The sequence below is a fragment of the Betta splendens genome, chromosome 12, assembly GCF_900634795.4.
Source record: "Betta splendens chromosome 12, fBetSpl5.4, whole genome shotgun sequence".
NCBI lineage: Eukaryota > Metazoa > Chordata > Actinopteri > Anabantiformes > Osphronemidae > Betta > Betta splendens.
Window position 1 is genome coordinate 11,656,348 of NC_040892.2, and position 28,000 is coordinate 11,684,347.

The window sequence follows — 28,000 nt, forward strand, 5'->3', positions numbered from 1 at the left end:
ACAGTGGGACTGATAAAAATGTATTCTTATTCTTATTTAAACCCCATTAAATCTTGGCGACAGCTGTAGGGTTGTGTCCTATTGAGTCTGTGGTGGAGCATTATGTTGGTAACCTATGTCTAGTCAATAGGGTTGTTTCAGAGCACATAGGACGGGGGGAACGCTCCATAACAGGCTCAACAACCTGAAGGCCACAACAGCTAGAAGCAGAGCGATAGTGGTGGACGGACACATGGAGAAACAGGTTTCCAAGTTAAATTACTATTTAATTTATTATCTTATTAACACTGTTGTGACAACGTCGCAAATCAACAATACAAAATTCTTTCTCACCATATTGCAGCAATAATGAACACATTAAAATTTACTAACAAAACATTTGAACAAATATTTAAATAGGTTAAACATTTATGAGAGAAACAAGCTGAAGTCTTGCTTCCAAATGAATGATATGGTCGCCTTTCGTGTTCATCAAGTTGTACTGTAATAGACAAACAGAAAAATCGTAGTCAAAATAAATCTGACACTATCCAAATAATGCATTTAACCAGAAAAAAAAAACGAAACTCAGAGTTAAGCTGAACAACATCTTACTTGGAGTCTCTCTTCCACAGTAACAGCAAGCGGCTGCCTGCCTGGGGATCCAATTCCTAAATGAAATGAGTTGAAACAATGTGTTGGTTAGTATAGAGTAGCTAAGAGAGTTTTAGAGAGACACAGACAGAGTCCCAGACTCTTCGACCGGTTTTGTGTCGTCATAGTTGTGGAGGCTAAGAGGAGCACATGTCTACACAGCGTCACTGAATCCTGCCATAGTAACTTTACAGGCTGCCTGAAAAAATAAGCTGAATGAACACAACAACATGCTACCACACTATTTCCTGACTCTGAGTGGTGCTTGGTTAAAGGACTCTAACCTCATGGTCTGAGGCTAAACCACAGACTAGAATAACTCTGATAATGCGAGTATGTGTGAAGCTCATCCCTATAGAAAGATGTAAGATGTGTGGTCTGGTAGCTCAGTGGGTAGTACATTGACCAGATAAACAAAAGGTCCTTGAGTAGGACACTCCACACTAGCTCCCTGGCCCTGTGTGCCCTGTGTGGCTGCCCACTGCTCCCCCAGGGGATGTATGACATATGACAAATTATTATTATTATTATTAGTTTAGACATCCTTCATGTTGAACCAGCCAGATTATCAGGACACTGATACTCCTAACAGTCCTGAGCCCTTTTAGTGGGTTGTTCTGTCCAGCATGATGCTGACCGCTCCACCTCTGGAGCCTAGTATAGTTAGCACAGAACCTATGCTGACATAATAGTTTGTTGCCTGTTCCCTCGTCCCAGACCTCCTGGTTCGTGACCCTGGGCCAGACACTGAACCACAAAATAACGCACCTGTCCATCTCTGCTGATCTGCACCTTCTTGTTATCATTCCATGAATTATGGATGTGTTGGCTGCTCAGGAAAGATAGACTCTCCTTATGGATCCACTGTACGTTGAACACTCCTCCCAGTCCCATGAAGCCCCAGTCCTGGCAGCCCTCCTGACTGATGCCTGACGTCATGCGTGCGTAGCCCTGGGGAGTATCGGTGCTTTTTAAGACGTGATCTAACTTGACCACAGATTACATCTTGGTTAACTGCTCCCCTGTCAGACTTACCTGGAAGTGTCCAGAGCCTTGAACAGAGAAGATGAGAATAACAAGATCACTCTCCAGGAAGGCCTTCGCAAGTCTTGTCTCATTGTTTGGTGTAGTAGACCAGATGCCTTTCTGCTGGGAAATTTCTATATTCCTGACATTGCTGCTCTTCATAATAAAGTACCGCACAGATGAAGTGGACCATTTAGGGGACACAGGCTTTGAAACCTGCTGAGCACAAAAGGGGAGAGGGAACACAAACACGTATGAAGTCAACCGTCACATAGAACAGCCATGGTGAGAGACGGCTGTGTACCCACGGGTCTCATGTGCAGGTTACTGTCTGTACCTTTCCTGACGAGCAGGGAGAGGGGCTGTCAGAGGAACTTTCTGAGTAGAAGCAATCAGAGAAGTGTGAGTCACCAGGGAGCTGAGCTCTGGGCACTGACAGCTCTTCTCTGTCCTGTGGTCTCCTCTGATACAGACGTGAGGTCACCGGCGTCCTAGAGGATGGATCAAGATGAGAGCAGTAGAACTGTGCAGCCCACAACACGGGCCTTTAACCAACAAACAGCAGAGAACTAAGGCAGCACATAGGAGTTTCACATTTAGACATGTGAAGAAGGGGAACTTCCTCCTTCCCTGACATCAGCAGGCTCAGTCCTCCTGCTGCACTGCTGCAACCCCTAACGTAGTTTACAGATGACTTGTGTACGGTTTTCTACACCGTGTTCTGTAGGGACATGTTTACTTTTGTTGGTCTTTATGAAGCTTGTGTAAAAGGCGTGAACCCTTCATAGCGCCGGTTATACTTGTCATGGGAGGTCAGCTGGGCTTTACTCCTGGAGCCTTTCACTGACGGCTGGTAGCCCTCCTCTGATGACATGGGCCGAGGCCGCTGGCCGATCCCTGGGGGCTGCTGCAGGCCGGCTCGCTGTTCCTCGGCTGTGAGCACCTGATGGAACGTGGCAGTGGAAGCAGCGGAGTCAGAGGGCATCCACATATAACACACACACTCACACTCATGTGCTCACTTCATTAGCCTCACTGTATATGCTACATCAGAGTAGTAAGTTTATTTTTATCAAATGCTTTACTACAAACAGTTCTTTGCTCTCAAAAATGTCATGATTTAATAAGGACAGCTGTCCGTAAGCCTCTTACTAACCTACAGTATTAGTATCAGGACATGCTTGCATATATTGTTCAACAGCAGTGCTGCCATGTGTTACTCTAGTTCCCACGTTCCAGGCTTTGCGCTGGCAACATTAGACGTGTGGTGTTAAAACAGAGGTGACGTACAGAAACCAGTGTCCGGATGATGGCTTCGTCCTCCTGAGTCCACGGCTTTGAAGGACTATGGATTCTCTTGATGAAAAAGTTTTGCCACTTTTGCCTCAGTTGAAGCAGAAGCCCTGCAGACTAAAGGTTCCACAGTCAGAACATTAGACCAATATGTCCACAGTAAATGAATTTAAATGAGAAGCAAAGCAAGAAAAGTCAAAACACAAAACAAGTTCTGCTTTGTGCTCAGGAGGCGACAGAGGGTTAGAGCAAAAACCTCACTTTACCAAAATAATGAACTAATCCACCGATGACACAAGAGATTATTTCTCAATACTAAATTATATATTATAATATGCTCATGCCCCTTTAAAATGGGTTATGTTTTAACCATGTTAAAATCTCCGCTCACCTGTGAATCCAGTTTGAAGACAAGCCAGTCATCTACCTTGACCTCCTGTAGGTCCCCAGTCTCATCGTCACTGACGTCATCCAGTGGACCGTCTAAAGGAAACGACAAGAAGACAAAGTGCTTAAACACCTCACCACTGATAAATGCACAAATGCACTGCACAAGAAATCCACTGAAACAATAGCAAAGGCATGACATTTGGAAACCGTTAGGTTCTAGCAAAGTGTGGGTAGGACAGTGGTACAGCATTAACTCATGCACTATGTCTTTACCAGCTTGTCTTGGAACAGCAGGCTCTGGCACAGCACAGCCGTTTAGCTCGACGCATCCTCCAAATATGGCCACGGTGGCGGCAGTCACCAAGGAGCAGCAGCGGACACTGGCCATCCTGTGGCCGCGGCTCATTTCATCGTAGATCAGCCAGTCTGTGGGAAGGCCCTGCCCCTTCGCTGGGCCGTTCTGAGGGGAAACACAACAACAGCTGCTTCAGGTGCTCAGAGCATATGGAGTAAAATATAACATAACACAACAAAAATGTATGTCGAATACAGAAGAGTGTAGCAGGAATTCTTAGTAGATCTTAGTAGTAGGACCTGGCAGTCAAACTGTGTCCAGACACACTGACTGAGGGCTGAGCTAATTTATTATGGTCTGTGATCACTGGATGATTAAGCAATTGGTAACATCTTGGACTGGACCAATTTAGTCCTTATTTAACTTGATCAGTTTGACAAATGTTGGTTTGGGACAGTGAATCTCTTTTAGGTCAGCTCATTAGGTGGAGAACAGGTCTCTGTCCTGGGGGACGACACCTGCTAAGATGGCAGGATGTTAGAGCAGGTTGGAGTAAAGGCACATTAAAGCAGAGGCAAATGTTTATGCCTTGGAATTCATCAATTAGAACAGGATGTGATTTGTTTTTCTACCTCTTTAACTTGGGACGGGCTCAGGGCAGACGTGGGGTGAAAGTTGACCTTCTTTTCTTTCTTACAGGACAACAGGGAGGTCTTTGGGTTGACATGGACCAGATTAGGATACATGCCAGCCACCAGGGCCGCCTTAACGATAGCCCAGTTCTCCGAGTTCAGGTTCACGTCACGGATGTCGCTCCCTCCACGAGCTCTCACAAAACCTAAGGGAAAACACACACGTGCACCTCAGAAATAGTAGACGCTCCTACAGATGGATGGTGATAGTGAAGCAAAATGCTTCGCAGGGAAAAGCGAAGTGGACCTGACCGATAGCACGGAGCTGTCCCAGCAGCTGTGTCCTCATGCCAAGTATCATGTCCATGGTGCCTTGGGACAGAAAGTTCTTCTCACAGAAAGGTTTCTCCCAGCCGTCAGTGCGGGCCTTCTGCCAGGCCTGGGGAACCAACGTATCACCTCAATGTGCATCATGTCAGACAGTCACCTGATGTGTAGGTCAGGAACCTTCAAATCACTTTTTATATAGAAGTTAACCCCAGGGTGATGGTGGTCTACGTACCTGGAAGGCTCTCAACAGGGCCATGTGGTCACTGAAAGTGTTGGACGAGAAGCGTGTGCGACACTGCAGAGCAGCTCGTTTTTGAGAGCTGTTGACAGGAATGATGAAGGGGTCTCGATAGGCCAGCGTACAGGCAATAGTGAGAATAGGGTCCAGACACTTGAGCACAACAGCACAAAGCACCATCTTGCCTAGATGAGGCTCTACTGGCAGATCCGCTAAGTGGTAGCCCAGATCGGTCAGGGCTTCATGCTGGTCCATAGCACCTATGGTCTGAAGAGAATCCTGACTGAGTGGGCATGTACTGTCAAATGTGCATGGATCGAGTACGACGTGTTGGAGCTGGTTACCTTCAGCATGTGCACAGCGTTCCTGACGGCGTGCACAGGAGGAGGCTGAGGCGCTTTGGACAGAAATTCTGCCACTGTAGAGAAGGAGGGAGCCAGCAGTTTGGTCTGCAGACAGAGCTCCTGCACGGACAACAGCAGGGGTTTGTTTAGGTCACAGGCTGCATTCAGCACTACAAATACAAGCTGCTCTTCTGTTTTGGCAAACTTGAACATGAAGCCTGTGTTTAAAGGAGGCTCTCCTCATCATCAGTGCAGGGTGGTGAGAAACCTCAACAATTTCATGAGGATAATCTGATCAGTAATATATATGCATTACATTATGTGCTGCTGTCAACACAGATGTGGCAGTGGTTCTGTACTTCACCACCATTAGAACTTGAAGCTAGCAGCTAAGGACTAAGGCTAACCACCACACGGTGTGGCTGTAAACGCAGTAACAAACTCACCACTAGCACCAATGTTGCATTGTAAATATAAAGTTGTACCATCTTAAGAAAAAACTCTAAATTCTGACATTCATTCATTCATTTGCAGTACAGAGGAGGATCATAGCAGCTCTACCTGTAGCGGCATCCGCAGAAGCTGTGGGACCTGGTATTCCAGCATGTTGGTGAACCTGAGCCGACTGAAGAGGTGGAAGCAGATACCTGGTCTGCAGCGTCCCGCCCTAACAACACGTGGCACAGTCCAGAGAATGCATTAGAATCATGCTTGCATTCAACTCTCTTGTCACATTTGGTGCAGCTGGCAGTGACACTGACCGATCAAACAAGAAGATTATAAGTAGCTGAACAACTAATATTTCCAGCTGGTTCCAACAAACTGAACAACAAAGCAGCTTTTGATACCAAGTCCTTAATTACAGCTTCTTCAGGCCAGTTGCTATTGCGACGTGTTGCCAATGAAATTCAGCGCCACGCCCCAATAGCAACTTGCTTTAGTATGTCACTGCATTTTGTACAGATCATATAGGAACCACTGGAAACATTACTTCTGTTGCTCCTTGTTCCACTCACCGTCCCTTCCTTTGCAGGGCACTTGCTTTTGAGATCCAAACACTCTTCAACATAGATGCGTGACTGACCGTATCAAAGGATTTCTGTGAAATAAAGAACACAACTTATAACCATATCTAGTTATTCCTTTCTGTTTTTCTGTCGTGTATCAACAGGAACTGTACCTCCTTAACCTTCCCTGAGTCAATAACAAAGACCACATCATTGATGGTGATGCTGGTTTCAGCAATGTTGGTAGATAAAATCTAAAAAGAAGAGTTTAAGAGTTGACACAATGATTCAAAATCCTGATGCAAATGGGTGCACCAGCAGTTAAAGGCAATGTTAGACTGAATGCATTGTCTGTGTGAAGATAAATCATGACCATTAGTGACAGCAGTGACTTACTATCTTCCTGACACCGGGTGGAGAGGTCTTCATGGCTTTCTTCTGATCCTTGGTCTGCATGCTTGAATGTAGAGTGAACACCTGGTAGCTGCAACACAACACGCCTCAGTATAAGAAGATGCACAACAGAGCTTCCTGTGGCAAATGTGATCTGAACACCTGCTCAGAGAACAGAGGCGAAGGGTGGAGCTACCACATTTGTTTAAAGAATTTACTATGAACTATTTCTTATTCCAGTGTTCCACACTGGGCCTGGTTTTCAGTTCTGTGTGTGTGTTCACTGTTCATAAACACTGAAAATTGGGGAATGTACCAATTGCAGAGAAAAGTCTCTGAAATACAAACAGAACTCCTCAGGCCTGGTGTGACAGTGTCACCATGACGGTCCTTATTTTCAACTACTTCAGTAGCTTCTGCATATTTTAAACACATGCGTTTAGCTACATTCAGCACTTGAGAATTTAAAGTCTAATGCTTCTTTCAGTTTCCTTTGTGCTTTGCTTTCCTGAGGCTGAGCCCATGATTGGCAGGGATCAAAGACTAGGGCTGGGAACTGGCAGGCAGTCATCCATCCAGCTAATATGTCTCATGACAGAAATATAAAAGAAACACTTTACCTTTCAGAACAGGTGGAGAATTGCTTATTATCGTACAAGATGCGGTCTCTAAGTGCCACTATTTCATCATATCCAGGGAGAAAAATCAGGACAGCACCTGTAGAAAAGCCCATATTATATGATTACTACTGTTTGAATTATGTCACAAATAAATAAGAAAAAATGCTCCAAAGCTTTTTCAGTAGGAATAAAACTACTGCTTTTGAAGAACAACCGCTCCAAGTGAAAAGACAGAAGACTTAAAAAGCAAGGCCAAACAAGAGATTTGGAATGAGCCAAAGGCCTGACTACAGCCACACAGCATCGATGTGGAGGCCTGAAGACGATAGTTCACACATGTTCCCGTTTAGTCTGAAGCTCCATTAGGTACAACTAGAAATTCTACAGACTAATACAAGGCTCAAAGCTGTGATTGTGATTTAAGAGCAACTTCTGTGCTAAAGGTGAGAGAAATTTCTCAAATATGAGTTTTTATTTTGGATTATTGTTTGGAGGCTGATGGCAAAACTGATCTTTTCATGTGACACATGTTAAACATGTTAAAAGTGAAAGTGGTCACTCGCTTATAAAACTTTAATAATAACAGAATCAGAATCAGCTGGGAAATTGTTTGGAAAGTGAGTCTGTACTGTATGTGTGTGTTGTTGAGTCAAATAGCAAAGCATGAGAAACCAACTGCTGCGAGTGTTGAAGCTCACCGTCGTTGGTGGTGGAGAAGATGTGTTGCAGCAGATGCATGATGAGGTCCAGGTCCACCCACTCATCGTCAAAGCTTTGATGATACAGTTTGAGCATGTCCTGGTCTTCAGCCGTCAGCTCTGTGCTCTCACACTGTAGCAGAGCAGACTCGTCCAGGAGACCAACTTCTCTCAGGGGACTAAAAAACAACCACAAGTCCATTCGCTGCAGCTCTACAAAGCTTTTGCATGTGGACATTACCTTATTGTAGGGCTGCACCTTCTGTATGCTGATCTGCTACAAACTACGGTTGGAGCAGTTAAAACGTGCCCCTCTCGTGCTTGAAATGGGCTGTAAACATGTGATGTAGTGAAACTTTACAACTCACATGGATGATCGGAGAAGATCCACAGCGTTCATCTGCTGGAAATGTTTGGCAAATGTCAAGGCCGTCCTAAAACAAGACCAAGAAAGCTCAATGCAGCCACACATCTTACAGCTTGACATCACCATTACATCATCAGTAAAGTGGCCATATTATGAACCTTTGTCACATATTCGAATGACTTAGATTTCCTTTTTCAGCCTAAGTGAATGAACCCAAATTAGAAAAGCCTCTCAGGACAAAGTGCAGGTAATGTTAATGATTACCAGTAAATCAGTCAACTAATAAGCACATTAACATAAGATCTGTGAATCTATGAATGTCCTGAACCATTAGCCTACACACCCTGGCCTCTCTGAGTCTGAAACACTTCTAATACAGATAATGGCTAGATTTCTATAAAAACATCCCACCATCCATTGGAGGCCTTGGTGTTGGTGTCAGCTCCCATGCTAAGCAGTTGCTCCATTTCTGTAAGGAAGCCTCGAGCTGCTGCCACCATCAGAGGAGTGGCCCCGGTCTCACTGTGCTTATAGTCCACTAGATGCAAGAACACACGCACGTTGTCATAAAAACTTAATTCTGAGTTGGTTGTGATCATTGCTCTGACAGTAAAGTATTATATACCGTTAACGCTTTCATTAAGTATCAGGTTGAAAAGCTGAATAAACGCATCCTGATCTTCATTAAGGAAAATATTAGAAATGCATGAGTCCATTTCCTTCTGCAGCCACGGCTCCAGCTGTTCGGAGAGGTTTTCATTCTGTTATACAGGAATATAAAAATAAAGAATGAACAAGATGACATGACAGAGACAGAGACTTGTCATTGAGCAACTGTGGTGATTAGTTCCAAACAATGAGGAAAGGCTGAAGTTTAATAAACAGGACAGAATCAATCTGACACAAACTACAGCTGCAGTCCTTAAAGCTTAGACAAGATGGATGAAAAGCAGTAACGCATGTGTGGTTGGCGCTTAATACTAAACTTTGTATGGTCTTTGTATTCAGTGTGTGTGTGTGTGTGTGTGTGTGTGTGTGTGTGTGTGTGTGTGTGTGTGTGTGTGTGTGTGTGTGTGTGTGTGTGTGTGTGTGTGTTGGTTCACCAGCTCATCGTAGCTGCTCGTTCCTCTGTCCTGGGAGCTGCTGGACAGTTCAGCATGGGATTGGACGGACACGGGGCTGCTTTGGTTCTTCCCAACATACCGGTTCTCCACGGCCTCACACCACTCAGTCAGACGTTTCTTCTTCTCCTCTGACGTTTCATACACAAACAGATGAAGACACTTAGACCCGATTTCCTTATTCGTTTGATCAGTGAACTAATGAATAGAACCATCATACTTCCTGTTATCTCTTCCTGGCACTTCCTCATGGCTTTACTGGTAAAGTCTGTTAACCTCAAAATGTCCTCCAGGAAGAGCTCCTGCACGTCAAACTGTCTTCCTCTGACTAAAAAGAATGAAAACTGCATTAATGAGTGCATTAATGTCAAACTAAATTATAATGGTGTTTAAAATAACACCTGAGTAGAATTTAGCTAATCGTCCCGTATTTAAATACAAGATTTTAAAAAGCTCAGATATATTTAAAACATGTTTACAAAACCAAATTGAAAAATAAACATTTCCCATGAGTAAAAACACACAAAACACTGTATAGCTAAGAATCAAACGAATCATCACCGTGACAGCGATACATTAATTATTTAGTTTACGGAATGTACAGACATACGATGCACAACGGGGCAGCAGCCAAAGTACTGAAGGAACAGGTCGATGTCTAGAGCTGCACTGGACAGGATCAGCTTCAGTGAAGGGATCGTCTGAAGAACATCCCTCATCTTAGTGAGCAGGAAGTCGGTCAAACCATCACGCTCATGCACCTCATCCTGTTAAAAAGCAAGCAGGCATAGAGTTAAACTATGATCATTAAAGATGAAGTTAACGCACCACTAAGACTGTTGTCTGAAGTATTCTGGGGCTCCAATAACACAGTAGCTATTAAAATAGAGCAACCACATGGTGGCGGCCACCAGCATGGCCCCTGATGTGTCCCCCCCAGCCTGACTGAAATATGGGAGTTTAACTACCAGCCTGCAAACGCATCTGCACGCTTCAAGGTCTGGGCTTCCAACCAACACACATATGTAACAACAAATGCCCAGTACTACCACCATCATATCCTTATATTATTATTAGCTGCTGGTGTCACTGCTGCATGTTCACAGAAGTGACACTGGATTTAAGCTTTTCACACAAAAAGAGAAACCAAACGCTGCTTCCAAACTTTCCGCCAGCGTGTGAGTTGTTCAGTTAAGCTGGGTCTGTGTGTGGTTTAACATTACAGCTTACCACAATCACATGTGTGACCGTTGTCAGGCTAGCATCTCCAGCCATCAAGGTTCTAAGGAAGACTCCAGTGGTGCAGAAGGTCAGCAGAGTTTTTGGAGAGACCCTGAGGATTCACAGTCAATCACTATCACAATATAGTTCATTGCAGCAGGTCCTGTTATAAGAAATTGGATCCAAAACCCAGTTTTTACAAAGCAAGATATTCAACCACTGCAGGAAACCTTTACCACCACACTGCACTCAAAATCAAAGGCATTTGGCCTTAATAAATATTCTCCTTTCCTGGAGGTGCTAACATCAGCGATTCCACGATTAAAACAATGGCTTGTGGTTCTTTACATAACATTATAGAAGCATTGTTGTTGAGAGCTGAGATCTCTTCTCAAACAGCCACATGTTGGCTACATTATTGTGACATATCATTCAAACGTTTAGCTGTTAGGCAGGATGGCCTTGAGGCCACCTCTGCCTGTTTGATGCTCGTAGTGAACCATCTACCTCCTTAAAGGCCGCAACAACCTCTGATTCAAATTCTACAGAATTCTGCTGTCATTTTTTTTTATTGGCCAACCTCTATTATTTCAAATGGGTCTATTGAGATATTTTAGCTTAAGGGCCACTTTCAGTTGCGAAGACACTATATTAGAATATGAGAGATCCAGTGAACAAGTAACAAATACCAAAGGAAAGCTCAAACCACCTGCTTCATTTGTCGCTACTTCATGACGAAATAAAGGTCACATCTGGCCACAAAGCTGCTTGTCAGCCAGATGCTGAATGTGAGTAGTGCATGTAAATGGTTGTAAATCCTGACTGGTTAATGTCACAGAATTAAAGCTAAGAGTCTTAGTCACTGCCTTTTAAATTCAATAACGTGGTGTACGTATTACATTACTCTGAAGATGACTGCATTATAAAACACATCTCTATAAAAAACAGTTCTTGACTTTAAGTGTTGAACAGCTCTATAACCCACCTGCTCTCCAGTCGGATGTGATAGCCCACAGTCTGACCCACAGTCTCCCCTCTTTCTGCTGCCACCCTCTCAGCCACAGCTATGGCCGCCAGGCGTCTTGGCTGAGTGCAGATGATTCTGCAGGGCTCTCTATTTCTGCAGCACTCATCAAGTAGGAACTGTGGGATCTGTACAGCACAGTGACAGAGCGTTACTGTTGTGAGCATGAGAAGGATAGTACTCATGTAGAACGGAGCTTGATTACAATAAAGAAAAAAAGAGTTCAGGTATGATCAAACTAAGCATCTTTTGACGTCTGTATTGAGAATATATTTGTTAGTAGAATCAATAATGGACTAAAATGAAAATAGACGGTTTCCAAACTTTTTATAGTACTTGTGAAAACTTCAGGTTTCAATTTACATAACTGAATAATGCAAGACAAAATTACCTGTGTAGTTTTTCCACAACCGGTCTCTCCCACCACCAGCACCACTCTGTTTTCTCGAATGCACTGGAGGACCTCCCCCTGGCACTCGCGGACTGGCAGGGAGGACCAGAAGCTGTCCAGTTCTGACGCACTCCTCCTCTCGGGCACCATGGGGATGCCACTGTTTAGGCGCCCACTCGCCCTACTGCTGTCAAAGCTGTTATCGAAGGGTGCAGCTGCAAAGCAAAAACGTGTCAGTCATTGCCACGTTTTCTGAATAGTGACGTGGTCGGTGTTTTAAAATGACTGGATACAGACATACTTGTTTGTATCTGTGTCCAAACAGTTACTACTGTAATTCAATATTCTCTATTTAACAAACTGACTGATGTATAACTGGAACAGCATGTGACCCCTGCCCATCGCTTTACCTGCATATTTATTCAGATCAGTGTAGTTTTCACCATTTTCATTAGTGTTTGTTAAAGTATAAAATAAATAAATAATAACAAACTAATGTGACAACAATGTTTAATTTAGAGGTAGAAGAGAGTTCATGTAAACACACAGAGATACTGACCATGTTTTCCACCTCCAGACATGACACTTTTCCTGTTGAGCTGCATGTCTGTGTGCTCCTTACTGGTGATGGGAAACCTCTGAAGCAAGCTGCGGACAGAATTTAGGGAGTTGTGGGAGAGTACAAGCTGCATGGTGGACTTGGGTTTCTCTGAGCCGTCTTTCTTCCTAATGGTGAGAAAGCGATTTGATCCCTTCCTGTAAGAGAAACAGACATCAAACCTGTTGGGTCCTACATTCATCAAATGCCATGAACAAGACGCAAAACATGTCCAGATCTATCTGTTTGAAATACTTGAAACACATTTTTTTATGTTAAGGAGTCTCACTAGTTTAGCTAAAGCTGAGAAGACACGAGAAATGCCATAACTGAAGCAATCTATTTGCCCTAACATCCCAGGTTCCAACTGTTGGAAACACAAATGGTAACAACTAACATTACACCTAAAGGATGGAAGTTAATGACTTAAAGATTGCAAATTTGTTTATTAGCGCCACTGCGTGGTAGCCCACTGCTCAACCACGAGAACAGGTCAAATACAGAAAACACAGTTGCCAAAGGAATCAAAAGCACATATCTATAATTTCCTCTCTAATATGATCAGTTATAGCTATAATGAAAAAATATTAAAGAAAAAATAAATCTGCTGTTGCTTCATATATTTAAATACATTAGAGAAAATGACAAACACTCATGAGGCACGTGGTTCTTTACCAGATAGGTAATATGTGCAAAGCATGTGCATGTGTGAAATTTTGGAATTCTTTTGTTTGTACTATAAGAGTTATAGAGTTAACTATAACAGGAGAAAAGACTTATCTCACAGGAAGAGTTTGTCCCCTCCTGTACAGGGCAACTGCACTGCGTGAGCAGTGCAGTGTATTGTTCAGAACAATACGTATATGAACATATGACATCTACATTCTGAGTAAATCCTGGGAAACTCTGGGTGTTGAGCCTGCACAGCGTGCACACTAGTGCCTTCTTCTTTTATTTACTGGAAGATTATTGGGAATGAAGTTGAATGAAATTGTTCTGTTTCATATGTCTTTCTGCACATGAATGCAATGCTTTTGAGCTCCCATTTGTACCGATTTTAAAATTAATTTCCAAACCAGTAATACATCACACATCCATGATAACTCATCCATTATAAAGTGACAGACAGAGACTTGAGGAACACAGGGCGTAGCAGTAGATCTTACCCTTGGCTCTTAGAAATGTAACCCAGAGACTGTGCCATTCGGTGAATGAAAGCCCTCTCAGTGCTGGATAAGGAGGAGGGGAACTGCATTTCTGTGTGATGAGGAAAGGGAAACATTGACTCACTGAAACAAAACCACAAACCCTTGGGTTTCTCCTTTCACTGTACAAGCAGAAATCACAACAGTTCAACTGACCAAGCAACAACAACTAGAACGACCGATACCTTTTTGCTCGCTGTAGCAGAACCTCTCCAGAGAGAGGTTTACTGATATCTTGACTTCTTCATCTATATGAATTTCCTTGGGGCCATGTTGAGCAGAGCGTGATGTCTTGTGGCTCCTGGCTACTTTCTGTGAGGTCGTATTCAGCATGGTGCACTGCAACACAAACACAGTAAACAGTGATGGGTCACACCATTCATCAGATGAACAAACAATCTTCTACAATCACCCACTTCTTGGAATGTGAGTCAAGGAGCGTGACTATGCTTCATGCTGTAAAGTATATAGTAGTAATATACCTAGTAGTAGGTAGGTAGTACATAGTCACGTTACTGCATAGTAGGCAATTGTAAAATAAAGTGAACCGTCAATGTGTCAGCAAATGTAATAGTAGTAAAATGTTGGGATGTTGTAAAAATGTTTGCAAGTTATTAAAGGTTTCTGACAGACAACAGTCCCTAGTTGGCTGGTCTGCATTTAGTTCTCCTCCAGTTCAGGCTCTTCCTCTTATCTGGCTCTGTGCAGGAACGCTTCAGTTTTCACAAGAAACGAAAGCGAGCAGGCAGCGCCTGGTGCCGTGTGGCTACATGTAGGATGAGGAGCATCCAGTGGGACAACTTACCTCAGCGAGCAGAGATGAGCAGCTTCGCTCTCAAAACAAGGACGTTAACGCGGCAGCTAACTTAAGCTAAGTTAAGCTAGGTGGAAGCTAGCGTGAACAACCAGAAGCTAGTTCCCAAGGCAAAACTACTGTGTTCTGCCTGACAACGTACGGGCTCTGTGGACAACTACCAAACACACCGGGTCTGCGTCAGGTTCTTCTTCTTCGTTTTCCTCCGCGTCTTCGTCTTCGTCTTCTTCTTCTTCTTTTTTGTTTGTCTCACTGGACGCCTCGGCGGACTGCTGCCTCTACAGTTCTTGCTCCATCTCTAACCATCTGATAATTTTTCTCACCCTGAATTAAGTTTATTTCCTCTGGCGAATTTCCACACCATGAAGCCACTTACGATGTTCACGTAGACATTGAGCATATGCTGTAAAATACACGGATGGCGTCACTCAGCAGAATCATCAGGCTCCTGTGGACAGAAACCCAGAAACTGTAAATTCTCCTCATTACTATGTCGTCCAGTAAAAACTAGAGTCTGAACCCTTGTCCATAATAATATTGTAGGATCATGATCAGATCACATCATTAACTACCACATATGTTAAACTTGTATACTGGTACTTAAGATATGCAGTAAAATTGATGGTGAGGTTCACCCAGCACAAAGACTTTGATCCTTGCATGTACTGGGTCATGCCTGTCTGCCTGTCATCCTTTGTTGTGGTAATGACACTCGCATGCTTTGTGCATGTCATCCATGAACTTCCACTTCTAAAAGATGGCTGACCATAACTCTGTCAAAAGACCAGCTGATCGAGGGAAACAAGAACTGCATGGGATGGATCAGCCAGCAGACTTTAGGAGCACTTGTTGATGCTGTGGTGCTTGTTTGTTTCTGTGGTCTCTTTTAGCTCATGGTCGTTGTGCTTTTACTGTTCAAATCTCATTGACTCATTGCTGCTTTTACTTCTTTTGCCTTTTGTTCAGCACACGTGGAGGTTCCATCTCCTGTTGCACGCTCCAGTCAGGGACTATCAGATACTAGATATCATGCTGTGCATGTTATTACTTGTCTCCCTCCTTAAGGTCAGTGTATTTTTTGCTTGCTATTGTTTATGCTATGTTTTTATTTAAACGGACGAAATCTACCAGACAAAGGGTCGTTACAGTATGTGTATACATAATAATACTAAAAGAGGTGGCAACCGGTGGGAGGGGGCTAACAGTCGAGGGGCGTGGCCAGCTAGGTATGAGGAGAGAAACAAAAACAAGGCAGCTCATTAGCTGAACCTCAGGACAACACTTTGAAGGTCAAGGGATTCATATGACCAACTTCCACTGGAGGAATCATCTATTCAGAGGAGTCTGAAAGCAGCTGACATAAACCCATTACTGTTTAGTAGCTAAAAAGCCTAGTTTGGAATTAAAAGCATGTCAAAAGGCAACCAATTAAAGCACACATCACATCTTTAGAATCCCTTACCAATAAGGGTAACTGTGAACAAAATGTATGGTTTTACAAGGAGATGGGGAGAAGGTGTGAAAGGCAAATGAAGCTCCGCCACACTCCATTGAAGGATGGAGGGAGGAATCCTAAAGAATAACCTTTCACACCAGAAACAAAATGATATGCCTCAGTGGAGAGATGGGAGATGAGGGAGGAAGGGATCAGGATGCTGCCCTCCTAGGTTTGGCTACAAAGCTCAGGTGAAAGGTATGATAAAGCTTATGTCAGTCACAGATAAGAATGTTTACAATAAAACCTAAAGTCTGTCATCCAGAGCATCTGATCAGATACTGTGACATACTGCATCTCTGGAGGTTTTGGGCCTGACTTTAGTAGAAGGATGTTATTAAACCTTCAGACCTTTATGTCTTTTAAACTTGCTGGATGTTTGACTGATTCATTAACAGTTGTATGACCCAATGCGGATGTTTGTCATGTGTAACGTGAATCGTTAGAGACAAGAGCAAGAACAGTAACGCTGCATGTAGACGTTCACCTTAGCTTCTATGCTCTGACTCACTGTAAATCCTTATACACGTTGTTCCTGTGGAGGTAAAATATGATGAGATCAGGCAAAGATTCTGCATTTCCTACTATGTGTTACTTCCTCTGTCTTTAATCACATAAGGAATAAGTTCCTCTCTGTGTCCAGAGCATCAAATCAATTACATCTCTGGGATATTGATCTGGCCAGTAAGTAGCAGGTGGTTTGGTGTTAATGAAATTAAACAGGTTCACTAGAGGCCACCACAGGGGGTTTCACAGGTGAGGCTGATTCTGTCCAGCTGTCTGTTGCCTGTCGGCTTCACGAAGCCCAGTGGTGGCGGCGTCATACTGAGGGGAAGCACTGCAAACTACCGCCAACACGGGAGATTCAAGCCAGATGAATGCTATTCATTCATTGTTACGCTCATTCATTTCTTCAAGCTCCACGTGAGGACAGTGAAACTGCTGAGAAGCCAATCAATACGGAGCTCCCTAATTCAGGCCTGGCAGGAAGTCCTCTCCCACAGATCCCATTAATGGTATTAGTTCAGTCTGAGGAGGAGGGGTGACAGCGGTGTCAGTGGATGTGGTGGTGACCTGACCTTTGCCACTGTCTTCATCTTATTTAGGGCCTGACTCCTCCAGATGTCGGCCCGTTGGGGGCTGGGGACGGTCTGTTAGTCATCACTAACGCACACTGGGTCACACTGCCTCCGGCAACAATTAGTGGCTTTTGGAGTACGTCGTTAATCTTTGCTTTAATATTTAATATTATTCATACGTTGGTTAATCTGTGTGTTTGAGCATCACTGTGTTAATGAATGCAGATACTTGAGAGGAGTAGAAAACAATGGCTGCGTCCCCTCGGGGCGGATCGTTCGTCTGCTTCCTCGGCTCCATCCCCTTGACAAAAACACACCCTGTCGGATCACAGAGGACGGGGAGTGGTCCTGGAGGGCCGGTCCTCGGCCGCGCGCCGCCTGTGATTTGCTGACTCGCTCTAATTGGATCAAGTAGAAACTTGCTTAGCTGGATGCAGTGCGCTGGGACTGGGAGCAGCCCGCACACAGCAGCAGACAGGAAGAGGCAGGCTGCCCTGCTCGACACTGGGAGAGGAGGAGAGAGAGGCAGAGGGGAGTGTCCCGCGCCTCCTGCTCCGTGCTGCTGCAGCCCCCACCCTGCCTCCTTCGCCCTTTAATTCTCTTTACTCATCGGTTTCTGCTGCTGCACCTGCCGCTCCCTGATGATTCAGCCGTTCGGCTAGTTCGGAGCTCCACAGGCGAGGCAGCATGCCCGTCCTGCCACTGCAGTGCCGGCCGGCCCGTCCTCTGCAGCCAGCCCGTCGCGTCCGCATCCTTTCTTCTGCTCCATGGCTCAGGTGAGTGAGCGCCAGGCTTCCGTCGTTGAGAAGAGTGCGGCTCCAGATTTAGCCTCCACGTCCTCCCAGGCCGTCACCAGAGTTCGACTCACTCTGAAGAGCATCGTTACTTCTCTGCCCTGCAGCCTCATGATGGAGAACCTAGTCAAGGAGACTGGTGGCACGCTGCCACGGGCCAGTTAATAGGCGAGGTGTCTGTACAGAGCTCCAGCAACTGGACACGATGACAGAGGGAATGGACGACCTCTCCGCGGGGCCGGCTGCGACTCCTGGATCGACCTCCCCCACCTGCTCCGCCGTTGATACCGGACAAGTCCCCGAGGAGAAACCGGAGGAGGCCGAGGCGGCAGCTGAGAGCGGGGAGGAGGGTGCAGAAGGAGCTGCAGAGGGAAGTGCTGCGGGCGATGGGGAGCATCTGGGGGCTTTGGGAATTGTGGCCCTGCCAGGGACCTGCTGCGTGTGCATAGAGATGGAGCACATTAGCAGCTGCCTGCACTCTGAGAAAATCTGCATTCTGCCCATCCTGGCCTGTCTGCTGAGCCTGGCCCTCTGCACGGCTGGCCTCAAATGGGTGTTTGTGGATAGGATCTTTGAGTATGAGCCGCCCACACACTTAGACCCTAAACCCATCGGACAGGATCCCGTCATTATAGCTGACCCGACGCAGGGCCTGCCCGTGTCCACCGCCGGACATCCTGAGGACGCAACGCAGAGGCCACGCGGGTCCGAATCCCCTGGAGCGACTCTGCCTGATCCCTCTGTGACGCTCAAATACAACGCAGAGCGCCCCACCGGCCCCAAGCAGACTCCCAGACCTCAGACCACACAGGAGTCCAATGACATCCCCGTTCCCACCGTCTGTAAGTAACCGACGTTTTCATTAACTAACAGATTTCGCTGCTTTTGTGCCGGTTGTTGTTGTGTGGACTGAGAGGAAGCTTCCTTTGTGCACGTTGTGACTTGCAGACAGCAGAGGCCCATGACTCAGCCTGACGACGGGTGCAGGCGCCTCCTCAGGCTGCACCAAGTGTGAATACACTTCTCCTTTAAGTATTAATACCCTCTTCAATTAGACCACTCAGTAATGGCTGTCATTAGGGAAGGTCCCTAAACTGTGTGGCTGCACATTTCCAGTCATTTGAAAATGTGAAAATCAATAAATGATGCATGACAAACCGTGGTACAGGGAGACTTCCTGTTGTCTGACTGCCTCATCTCAAGGTCAGAGCTGCTCCGGGCTAATTGATGCCCTCTCCATCTCACTGCCGCAGGGGAAAAACAACTGTCTGTCTGCCGGAGTCTCACCGCCGCGTCTCAGCTGTAGTCACAGCGCTGGGTGATTTATGAGGTTGTATCTGGGTTAGCTAATAGGAGCGGATGGCGGAGGGGCGGCGACTAGGACCAGAACAATAGTGAAGGCTGCAGCCAGGTCCAGTAGCTGTGTTTGCTGGTGGGGATTCACTGCGCACACGTGTTTAGCCTGATGACATCCACAGTCACCTCACACTGGTGATGCTGATGGCTGGGTTCCAGCTCGGGCCTGTGTCCAGTGCTCAGATAGACGAGGGAACAGTGAGACCAGCAACCTGTCAGTCTACAAGAGACTCAAACTAAATCAAGGTTTGGTTACGGCCAAAGTTTCTGCTGCAGGTCCTTCATGTAAAGATCACAAGCTGCTGCTTCATCTAGTCACAACGTAGCACATGGATAAATACACGTTAGTCACAATTACACACAAAAACAGTAGTTGCCTCTGAGAACTTAGAGTTAGTGGATCATTTGATACAATAATAGAATACACAAAAGAATAAAGTACTCCAGTAGCAGCTGAGTCTGTTGCAGTTGGTTGACTCCTTGTTGTTCATTCCTTTCACCCACTCGTCAGCAGGCTGCAGCTTGTCTGTGAATGAACGTGCTTCACGTGCATTCGAATCCAAGCAGCTGTGCTGCTACTAGTACTGGTGCTGAACGTGCTGGGTCCAGTCTCATTTGTGACTGGGGTCCAGGTCTCGCCCACAGGCATGTTCCTGTGTTTGGGAATCGAACCCAGGTCGTTCAGAGCTAACAGCTACACCACAGTGTAGATGCTAGCCCAGTTTTTCCAAACCTTTTACCGGCTGTGACTCCAGTCTGTCATGCAGATGGATACTTTTTCTGGTGCATTGCATCACAGTTTGCCCTTGACAGCACTTGACAGATACAAAATCCACTGCAGCAGACGACAACCAAGCTCAGCCACAGAGCAGAGGCATGAAGGCCCCTGATGGCTAGTCTCCAGCACAGACCAGTGTGTCTGACATCAAGTCCATCTGAGTATGAATGAATAACCAAACTCCTCCAGAAATGGCACCAGTACCTAGAGGCTCACTGCTGCTCTGTTAATGGTTCTTACTCACCTGTGAGACAAAGGGCTCATGTGAGCAGGTGAAGCAGTGGAAATCAATTTGTCTTTTAACGTCATCATACCTTTATGTCTTTATTTGGTTTTGATGTGAAGACATGGATGAAGTTCACATCCTGATTAAACTTGTTTTGTTGATGCTACGCCTAGTAATCAGAATCAGAATCAGAATCATATCAAATCATTAACTCCCAGCTTTACCTAAAGTCAGATTCTAAGCCTGGTCTTGAAGTAGGAACTGACCTGAACCTGGATCCACGGGAGCTCGGTAGAGGCTCTTCCTCCATCCTACATGTAGAACCCGTAGAACCACCAGTAGATCAACTCTGAGAGAGAAGCATGAGGAGTTACTGTATGAGGTCTAGAACAAGATGGAACTGATCATTAGGGGCTTTGAAAGGAGGAGATGCAGAAAAGCTGATGGAGGAGAAATGTGATCTTTGTTTCAGAGTCCAGTCAGACTCTGACTCAGACTCAAACTGTGAGTAGGAAGTTCCAGTGGTCCAGCCTGGAGGGAACTAATGGTGGAGTCATGGTTCAGCAGCACTATTACAGAGGAGGCTATTGGTTTAGGGATGTTCAAGTGAAAGTAGGAGGTTCTAGAGATGTAACATATGATATAAAAGAGAGATGCAGGTCAAAGACGACATCAAGGTTCCTGAACCTGAAGCAGCATCATGTCATTCACAGTAACAACCTTTGTAAAGTATCTGTCATTTGTCTACCTAAGTCAATGTTGTGGCCTCTCAAAATACTGAATTTAGTAGGGAAGTTACAGGATTTGATGGTTTTAAACAAGTTTGACTGATTAGTTTCATATGTAACATAGAATAAACTGAGTGTCATCTGCATAGTAATGAACATTTATGTGTTTCCTAATAATATCACCTAGAGAAGACATGTTTTGACTGAACAGGACTGGACCAAGCACAGAACCCTGCGGAACTCCTGCAGAACATCATTTTTATTTTAACATTAACATGAACAAACTGGAATCTGTTGAACCAATCAGATTTAAACCATCCCAGTGCTGTTCTTGTTCCAGTCTCTGTAATAGAATGTTGTGATCTATTGTATGAAATGCAGCAGTAAGATCTAAGAGGACCAGGACAGATGTTTCTGCTATGATGGATTTAAACTCTGACTTAAAGAACTATGTTCATTTTCCTTGTCCTTGTTTTCAAGTCAGACTAACGTGCGTTTAACAGACTTTCAGACTTTGTGTTTTTATTTTTGGCCTGTGACTCTAGTCTTTGGTACAGTGTGGGTTAATACTGTATATTGGTAAAGTCTCCTGCTACAGTTTCTGTCCCTGTTTTGTTCCTCCGCAGCCACCACCAGCTCCACCACCTCAGCCAAGACCAGTCACGTGACCCCCTGCAGCGACAAACAGAAGAACTACTGCGTGAATGGAGGAGAGTGCTTCACCCTTGAAATCATGCCGGGCAGCACAAAGTTCCTCTGCAGGTACAAAACCAGACCAACATGGTGCCACCACACTAAACCGCTGCAGCTAAAGACACTCAAAGCTAAAAGAAATATTATTCAAAATGAGGAGTTTGGAGAAACAAAGTGTAAGATGACTCTAAGAAGATGTGATGACTTTAAATTTGAGACCAGTGGTGTTTAGTTCTTGATTGTAACTGAAATTATCTTTTCACTAGAACAAGCAGAGCCGTACATACGTAGTTACTGTGCAACAGATGTTCTGTTGTTACAACTACTGAGATGCAAGAAGCAATAGATCATCATGTAAAACGTGACTGAACCAAGTTAAGAATGACTAAATAGGATTAAAAGCTGATGAAGAGAGAAAGTTGACAACAAAAAATGAAAGAAGCAGAAAAAAATTATAATGAATGAAATTAAAGACACAATAAAATAAAGAAGAACATCAAAGACTGAAAGGGTCTGACAGAGCAAAATGCTAACACACGCTTTTATTTAGAAACTAACACAAGAGAGAGAACCTGTGTGACAGCTACGTTTGTGGAGCGTCAGACACCTCGTCAGAGAGGAAGAAGCAGGAGTCAGTGTAGGATCCTCCTCATCCTCGCTCACAGGGAGCGGCCCCTGGAGGAGGCGCTGACGACAGACCATTACTGCTGCGCTGAAGGTCATCTCTCGCTCCATCCTTCCCCGAGTCGTGACGAACAAGGCATCGGTGTCACAGCCGGCAGCCAACATCTGTCGCCCTTCAAGCCTGTTAAGTCATAGCCCATGGAAAAGCAGACGGACAACAGGCTGCACTAATGGATCACAGATATATGGTCAAATCTGAGCCCTAACACATCTGAACGCGGTGAGCTGAGTTACTGTCTGTGCCAGCGCCGGTTTGGCCTCAGAAATGAGTCCACGCAGGCATCGATTTCAGTGTATTTATATATCACCGAGACAGAGGAGGACACAGGACTTCAAGGTCAGAGAGAGAAGGGAAGTGACTCAGCAGAGAGAGTGGCATAAACGCAGTCAGAGCTGCTCCAGGCTAAACAGCAAAGCAGAGAATGACATCAGGGGTGGAAACGTGGTCCAGGTGAAGGCACTATAAAGCACAGGCCAGTTCACAGCACCAGCATCATCTTATAACAGTGAGAGTAACTCACCACTGCCAAAAACAGGTGTGTGGGTCTGTAATGAAACGTGGCACCACCATGAGACGGTCTGGTTCCAGCATGGCCCAGTGTGGGGTCCTGGTCCCAGCTGCCGGGTCGCTGATTGGCCTTGTTGCTGCCGTGTCCGTGTGTGTTCAACTCGTCAGTGCTGTCTCTCTCTCTTCAACCAGGTGCTTGGCCGGATTCACGGGGCACCGATGTGAGCGAGCTGTGCTTAAGACAGACCCAAAACGTATGTGATCATGACTCTCAGTCCCACATGTCATTACTGGTGTTTCACCCTCATGTTTTAAACCGTGATTCTTCTGTTTCCTGTGGTGGAAATCGCACAAGCTAAGCGCTAAAGATCCTCTAAATGAGACTGTGCTAAGCCGTGAACGGGACTTTGCATGTACTCCTCATCCCATCACATCCCATCCATGCTGCTCATAGCCTTAAACTGCTTTGCCCTGTACCAGATCTGCTGACTGAGGATGTTGGGTTCTTTGAGTTGATGACCTAGCTCAGTTTCCGAGCCCATGCATCTACTCCACCGTGATGAGCTGTACATGCAAATCATGAAAGTCGATTAGAGCCACAGAGAAGAGATTTCAGGAAGCTAAACACCAGTGATGATGCTGTGGGCTCCGCTCTGCTCCCTCACTAACGCGTCTCCTCTCGTCTCTTTTCAGGTGTCCAAATGAATTTACTGGTGATCGCTGCCAAAGCTATGTGATGGCCAGCTTTTACAGTACGTCTGCCTTCTCCTGCCTTATTCTCTGTGAGGCTGCAAGCATGTCACACATACAGACCAGACCAGTACACACTATCTAGAAAACCAGCAGTGGGACACAGAACCTCTGGTCTTTATTACCTTTTATAATGTGTCTGAAGCTTGATGCCAGGGGAGGCGCTGCTGCTCCACCCACCCCTCGTGTCCCCTGGTCTCCTCTGTCCCATGTTTGCTCACACTGACCCTGGTTCTGCTGCATTCTTCTTCTGCTGGAGTCATTTTGTGTTCTATATAAACCTGTAGATCTGTATGGTCATTAGGTGCCATACTTTTCAGATGACGTTTGTTGTGAATTGCCGCTATATTAACTATGTAGAACTGAGTCTATAAGATGCACAGACTGGCAGAACCAGGGAATCAAAAACATTCAGCCACTAGAGGCCGACAGACTCACATGAATCCCCTTAGGGAACATCTGCAACATCCTAGAGCAGCTCAGCATAGAGAGGCTGAAAGATGGAGAAGAAGAAGAAGAAGAAGAAGAGGAAGAAGAAGAAGAAGAAGAAGAAGAAGAAGAAAAAGAAGAAGAACAACAACAACAAGAACAACAACAAGAACAACAAGAAGAAGAAGAAGAACAAGAAGAAGAAGAAGAACAAGAACAAGAACAAGAACAAGAACAAGAACAAGAACAAGAACAAGGAAAATAAGAATAAGAAGAACAAGAACAAAAACAAGAAGAACAAGAACAAGAAGAAATGTTAAAACCCACCAAACCCCAGAGTAGCATTATGGCATCAGCGACGCTGCAGCAGAACCAGACGAAGCGCTGGACGGTTGGTACCGACAGACGTGCTGACACAGCTGTGAAGCGTATGATTATATCATGAGTGTTGGTCAAGTCGAGTCAACTGGGGCCTGTTTTCATTTAGAGGTGGAACGATGGAGCGATCCAGAGCAGGAGAGCGTAACACATAATGTGTTTAAACATGTAAACCAGAGGCCGACAAACCAAAGTCCCTGAGTCCACTGCTCCTGTGTTGGACAGGCTCATAGGCTCATACATTTCAGAGCATAGACAAACACAGTGATGGTGATGTTGAACTCATCAGCCTCCAGGTTTAGGCCTGATGGACATAACTGACTGGCATTTACACATGAGAGGTGACGTCATTCTTGTTATCGATTATTCATTTACAAACATCTGGAAGTTTAAATATGACCTCATCTAAAACATCCAATTTCTGTTTTTGCCACTTTCTGCACTCAGAACGTCTTGGGATTGAATTTATGGGTATGAATTGTTCCTTCCTCTTAGTTTGGCAGATGCTCTAACCCTCCACTGGTGAAGGGGTCATACAGCCTGACAGTGTATTCAGTCACGGCTCTAGTGTCAAATGTTCCATTGAGGCCGGCAGTAGAAAAGCTGCTGACTCATCAGACACTGACGCTGTATGTCCACATACCTTCAGCTCTTCCCTTTCCTGCATCTTCTATTGCATCCAGTGCTCAGCATGAAACTTAGGCTGCATCACTCTCCACCTTCTGCCATCTGCTTCCTGTTTCCACCTCCACCGGACGCTGTGTATGCTCCCGACTGCTCCTTGTGTCTTCTCGTCTCTAAGAAGCTCCTTGTCATCACACATTAGCTGCTTTCATTCAGTCTAAAATGTGTTAATGTTATTTACGGTAATTCTATGGCACCAATTCACAACAGAATTCATCTTGAGACATGCTGCAAAGTTTAATTCTGTAATACTGCACTAATCAGCAGTGGAGAGGAAAAACCCTGGTAGATCCAGCAGAACCAGGATCAGGGTGGACGAACATCTACCCTTACTAGTCGGGGAGAGAGGGTAAAAAAGAAGGAAAAGGCATTTAGAGTGGGGTGGCAGTGCCCATGAGAAGCTTGCTCAAGGACATTCAGTGGGATCAAACTGGCAACCTTTCGCTTTCCAGGCTGACGCTCTACCCATGGAGCTACCAGATCAGATTTCTTTTTCATTTTGTATATAAAGGACATCCATCATCTGAGTCTGTAGCAGCTTCAGATAGTTCATAGTGACCTGAAGCTTCTCTACCTAAAAGCAAGGTTCTAATCCTGGTCTTAACGTAGAACTGGACCTGAAGCTGGTTTCCAATTCTACAAGTAGATCCTCTAGAACCAGTAGAGCAGCTCTGAAAGAGAAGCATGATCATATTATATTTTATATATATTTCAAAAACACATGCTGGTCTTAATTAGCTGCAGAGAGAACCTGCTGATGTTCAACAGGCAGCAGCATTAACACATCCTACACACGTGATGGGTCAGTGATCTGGGATGTGAACATGCAAACACAACTTGACAGAGAACCCAGACTCACAGAATGAGGCGATTCAATGACCCGGTTGGTTCTGAGAGTGTCCTGTCCTGTTTTTCAGAAGCTGAGGAGCTGTATCAGAAGCGTATTTTAACCATCACAGGGATCTGCATCGCTCTGCTGGTGGTTGGGATCATGTGTGTGGTCGCCTACTGCAAAACCAAGTAACTAACGTACCCTCACGTGCCGGGCTTCTGTGACGCTGCTGCAGACTGTGACGGCATCATGACGTGTGTCTAATTAAACAGGAAGCAGAGGAAGACGCTCCACGACCGTCTGCGGCAGAGGCTGAAGAGTCAGAGGCAGAAGACTAACACCGGCGCCGGACACAACCCGGCCAGAGCTCGGCCCGTCTCTAACTTGGCTCTTCAAGACCTGCAACTTAACAATGTAGTTTGCTGCCTCCTGCTTATATCACACAAAAGCATCAGACATCTCCAGTCATTGTCACTCTGCTCCTTTCAGTGTAACGGGAAGGTCGTCCAGCCTGCGGCCGAGGAGGAGACAGAGGCGACCACATCTGGCAACGAGCCGCCAGCACTTCCCCACAGCTCCAGCCAAAGGTGCAGAACGTCTCTGTAGTCACTTTGACCCCGATGTCACACAGGTTTCTGCGGTGCTTGACTCTGAGCATGCTCCCTCTGCGCTGCAGGCTCCACCCTGCGTGTCAGGCCTCTCCTTTGACTCCAGCGTCTCCCCCGTCCGAGGCGTCCGCCCCCCTGTCCAGCCTGGCGGCGTCGGTGAGTCCCTGCGGGGGAGAAGCCGCTCCCCTGCTCCTGTCCAAACGCGCCTCCACCCAGGGTCCAGACAGGAGGATGTCCGCCCACTACAACCACGGCCACGTGGCCCACAGCTCCCCTCCCAGCCCGCTCCCCGGCACCGCGGAGCGGAACGGCTGCTCCAGCTGCGACAGCGTGTTGGGAAGCGACAGTGAACAGAGCAGCACCGTCCTGCTGCTGAAGGGCAGAAGGACTAAGGCGGCGCCGGCCCGTCCAGACAGCAAACAGCCACAAGGCCTTCACTAACCACGCTTCGTTTTCTACCAATGACTTTAAGATGCATTATTTTAGTGATGTAGTGAATAAAGAGCTTTATAAGACACAGGCAGCGTGTGTACATGTAAAGTGCCATACTCTAGTATGCAGCAATGATTCCCAGGCTCAGCGGTGCCTTTGTTTCAGCTTAAGGATGTGCAGCAGGTTCTACCATTGCCCCCTGACATCACACGTGGAGCGTCTCCTCTCTTTTCAGGGGCTTCACGGCTGAAGCCTGGACTGATGCTTCAGACGACCTGCAGGTTCCGTGTCAGCCCTGGTGTCAGGATGCTGCGGCGGTGGAGCATTACCCATTAGCATGATGACCAGCAGTTCTTCAGGAGAACAAACACTTGTGCTCGGAGTCTCCTGTATGTTACGATTTTCATCCTAAATGCAAGAATGTGTATAAAGTAAATGTGTGAGTGTAGATGTGTCACATTGTGTCACATGTAGCTCAATAAAACAAACGCAGATAAAGAAACAGCTTAAAATCCACAAAACCACATCTTCAGTTAGTTCACGTTTATTGTACTTATTTTTATGATGTATTGTATGATCACATGCAGTTTGATTGCATGTGAGTTCTGAAAGGTTTGAATAATGTTAACAGATGATGATGATGATGATGATGATGTGTCGCCTCCTCTTCAAGCTGAAGCCAAAAAACTGTTATGTCAGATAACGTGTGTTAGTCGAACGTGGTTTCACTTACAGTAACACTGGCTGACTTTATTTACGCCAGTCGTTGTCTGTGTTTCACACATAAATGAAAATGAACGCCGTCATTTAGGTCTATGACCGCACACAGCGTCCATTGGCTCCATGTCTCCCATGTAAATGCACCATCTGGTTTCTGTATTAAATCAGTTGTGTCAAACGTGCGCG

General features: G+C 45.6%; 2 protein-coding genes across 8 annotated transcripts; one reads left to right on the top strand and one right to left on the bottom strand.

Moving 5' to 3' along the window:
* Positions 1 to 253: 253 nt before the first annotated feature.
* ythdc2 (YTH domain containing 2) lies at positions 254 to 14,823 on the bottom strand. 3 transcript variants are annotated; one of them, XM_029169738.3, is made up of 32 exons: positions 14,632 to 14,818; positions 14,012 to 14,165; positions 13,788 to 13,878; positions 12,583 to 12,779; positions 12,024 to 12,238; positions 11,594 to 11,760; positions 10,618 to 10,720; positions 9,998 to 10,154; positions 9,608 to 9,715; positions 9,370 to 9,518; positions 8,892 to 9,027; positions 8,678 to 8,804; positions 8,268 to 8,333; positions 7,900 to 8,078; positions 7,202 to 7,298; positions 6,585 to 6,672; positions 6,362 to 6,442; positions 6,198 to 6,280; positions 5,743 to 5,848; positions 5,182 to 5,301; positions 4,832 to 5,104; positions 4,582 to 4,708; positions 4,270 to 4,475; positions 3,616 to 3,802; positions 3,344 to 3,435; positions 2,950 to 3,069; positions 2,460 to 2,602; positions 1,997 to 2,150; positions 1,669 to 1,878; positions 1,402 to 1,584; positions 595 to 650; positions 254 to 481 (listed from the first exon to the last, which is right to left on the bottom strand). In XM_029169738.3, exons 2-32 carry the CDS (start codon positions 14,157 to 14,159, stop codon positions 472 to 474), a joined length of 4,179 nt encoding a protein of 1,392 aa, XP_029025571.1. In that variant the 5' UTR covers positions 14,160 to 14,165; positions 14,632 to 14,818; the 3' UTR covers positions 254 to 471. The 3 variants fall into 3 exon arrangements, with proteins under 3 accessions (XP_029025571.1, XP_029025572.1, XP_029025573.1); XM_029169739.3 differs by having other exon boundaries at positions 1,669 to 1,875; positions 14,632 to 14,817; XM_029169740.3 differs by lacking the exons at positions 254 to 481; positions 595 to 650; positions 1,402 to 1,584 and having other exon boundaries at positions 1,735 to 1,875; positions 1,968 to 2,150; positions 14,632 to 14,823.
* Positions 14,824 to 15,273: 450 nt separating this feature from the next.
* Positions 15,274 to 27,992, top strand: nrg1 (neuregulin 1). Of its 5 annotated transcripts, XM_041073131.2 has the most exons (10): positions 15,274 to 15,705; positions 17,242 to 17,350; positions 17,440 to 18,850; positions 21,723 to 21,858; positions 23,675 to 23,733; positions 24,986 to 25,009; positions 26,140 to 26,242; positions 26,327 to 26,468; positions 26,544 to 26,641; positions 26,731 to 27,992. In XM_041073131.2, exons 3-10 carry the CDS (start codon positions 18,214 to 18,216, stop codon positions 27,101 to 27,103), a joined length of 1,572 nt encoding a protein of 523 aa, XP_040929065.1. In that variant the 5' UTR covers positions 15,274 to 15,705; positions 17,242 to 17,350; positions 17,440 to 18,213; the 3' UTR covers positions 27,104 to 27,992. The 5 variants fall into 5 exon arrangements, with proteins under 5 accessions (XP_040929065.1, XP_055369304.1, XP_055369305.1 ...); XM_055513329.1 differs by lacking the exon at positions 15,274 to 15,705 and having other exon boundaries at positions 17,158 to 17,990; positions 18,116 to 18,850; XM_055513330.1 differs by lacking the exon at positions 15,274 to 15,705 and having other exon boundaries at positions 17,158 to 18,850; positions 26,143 to 26,242.
* Positions 27,993 to 28,000: the final 8 nt, after the last annotated feature.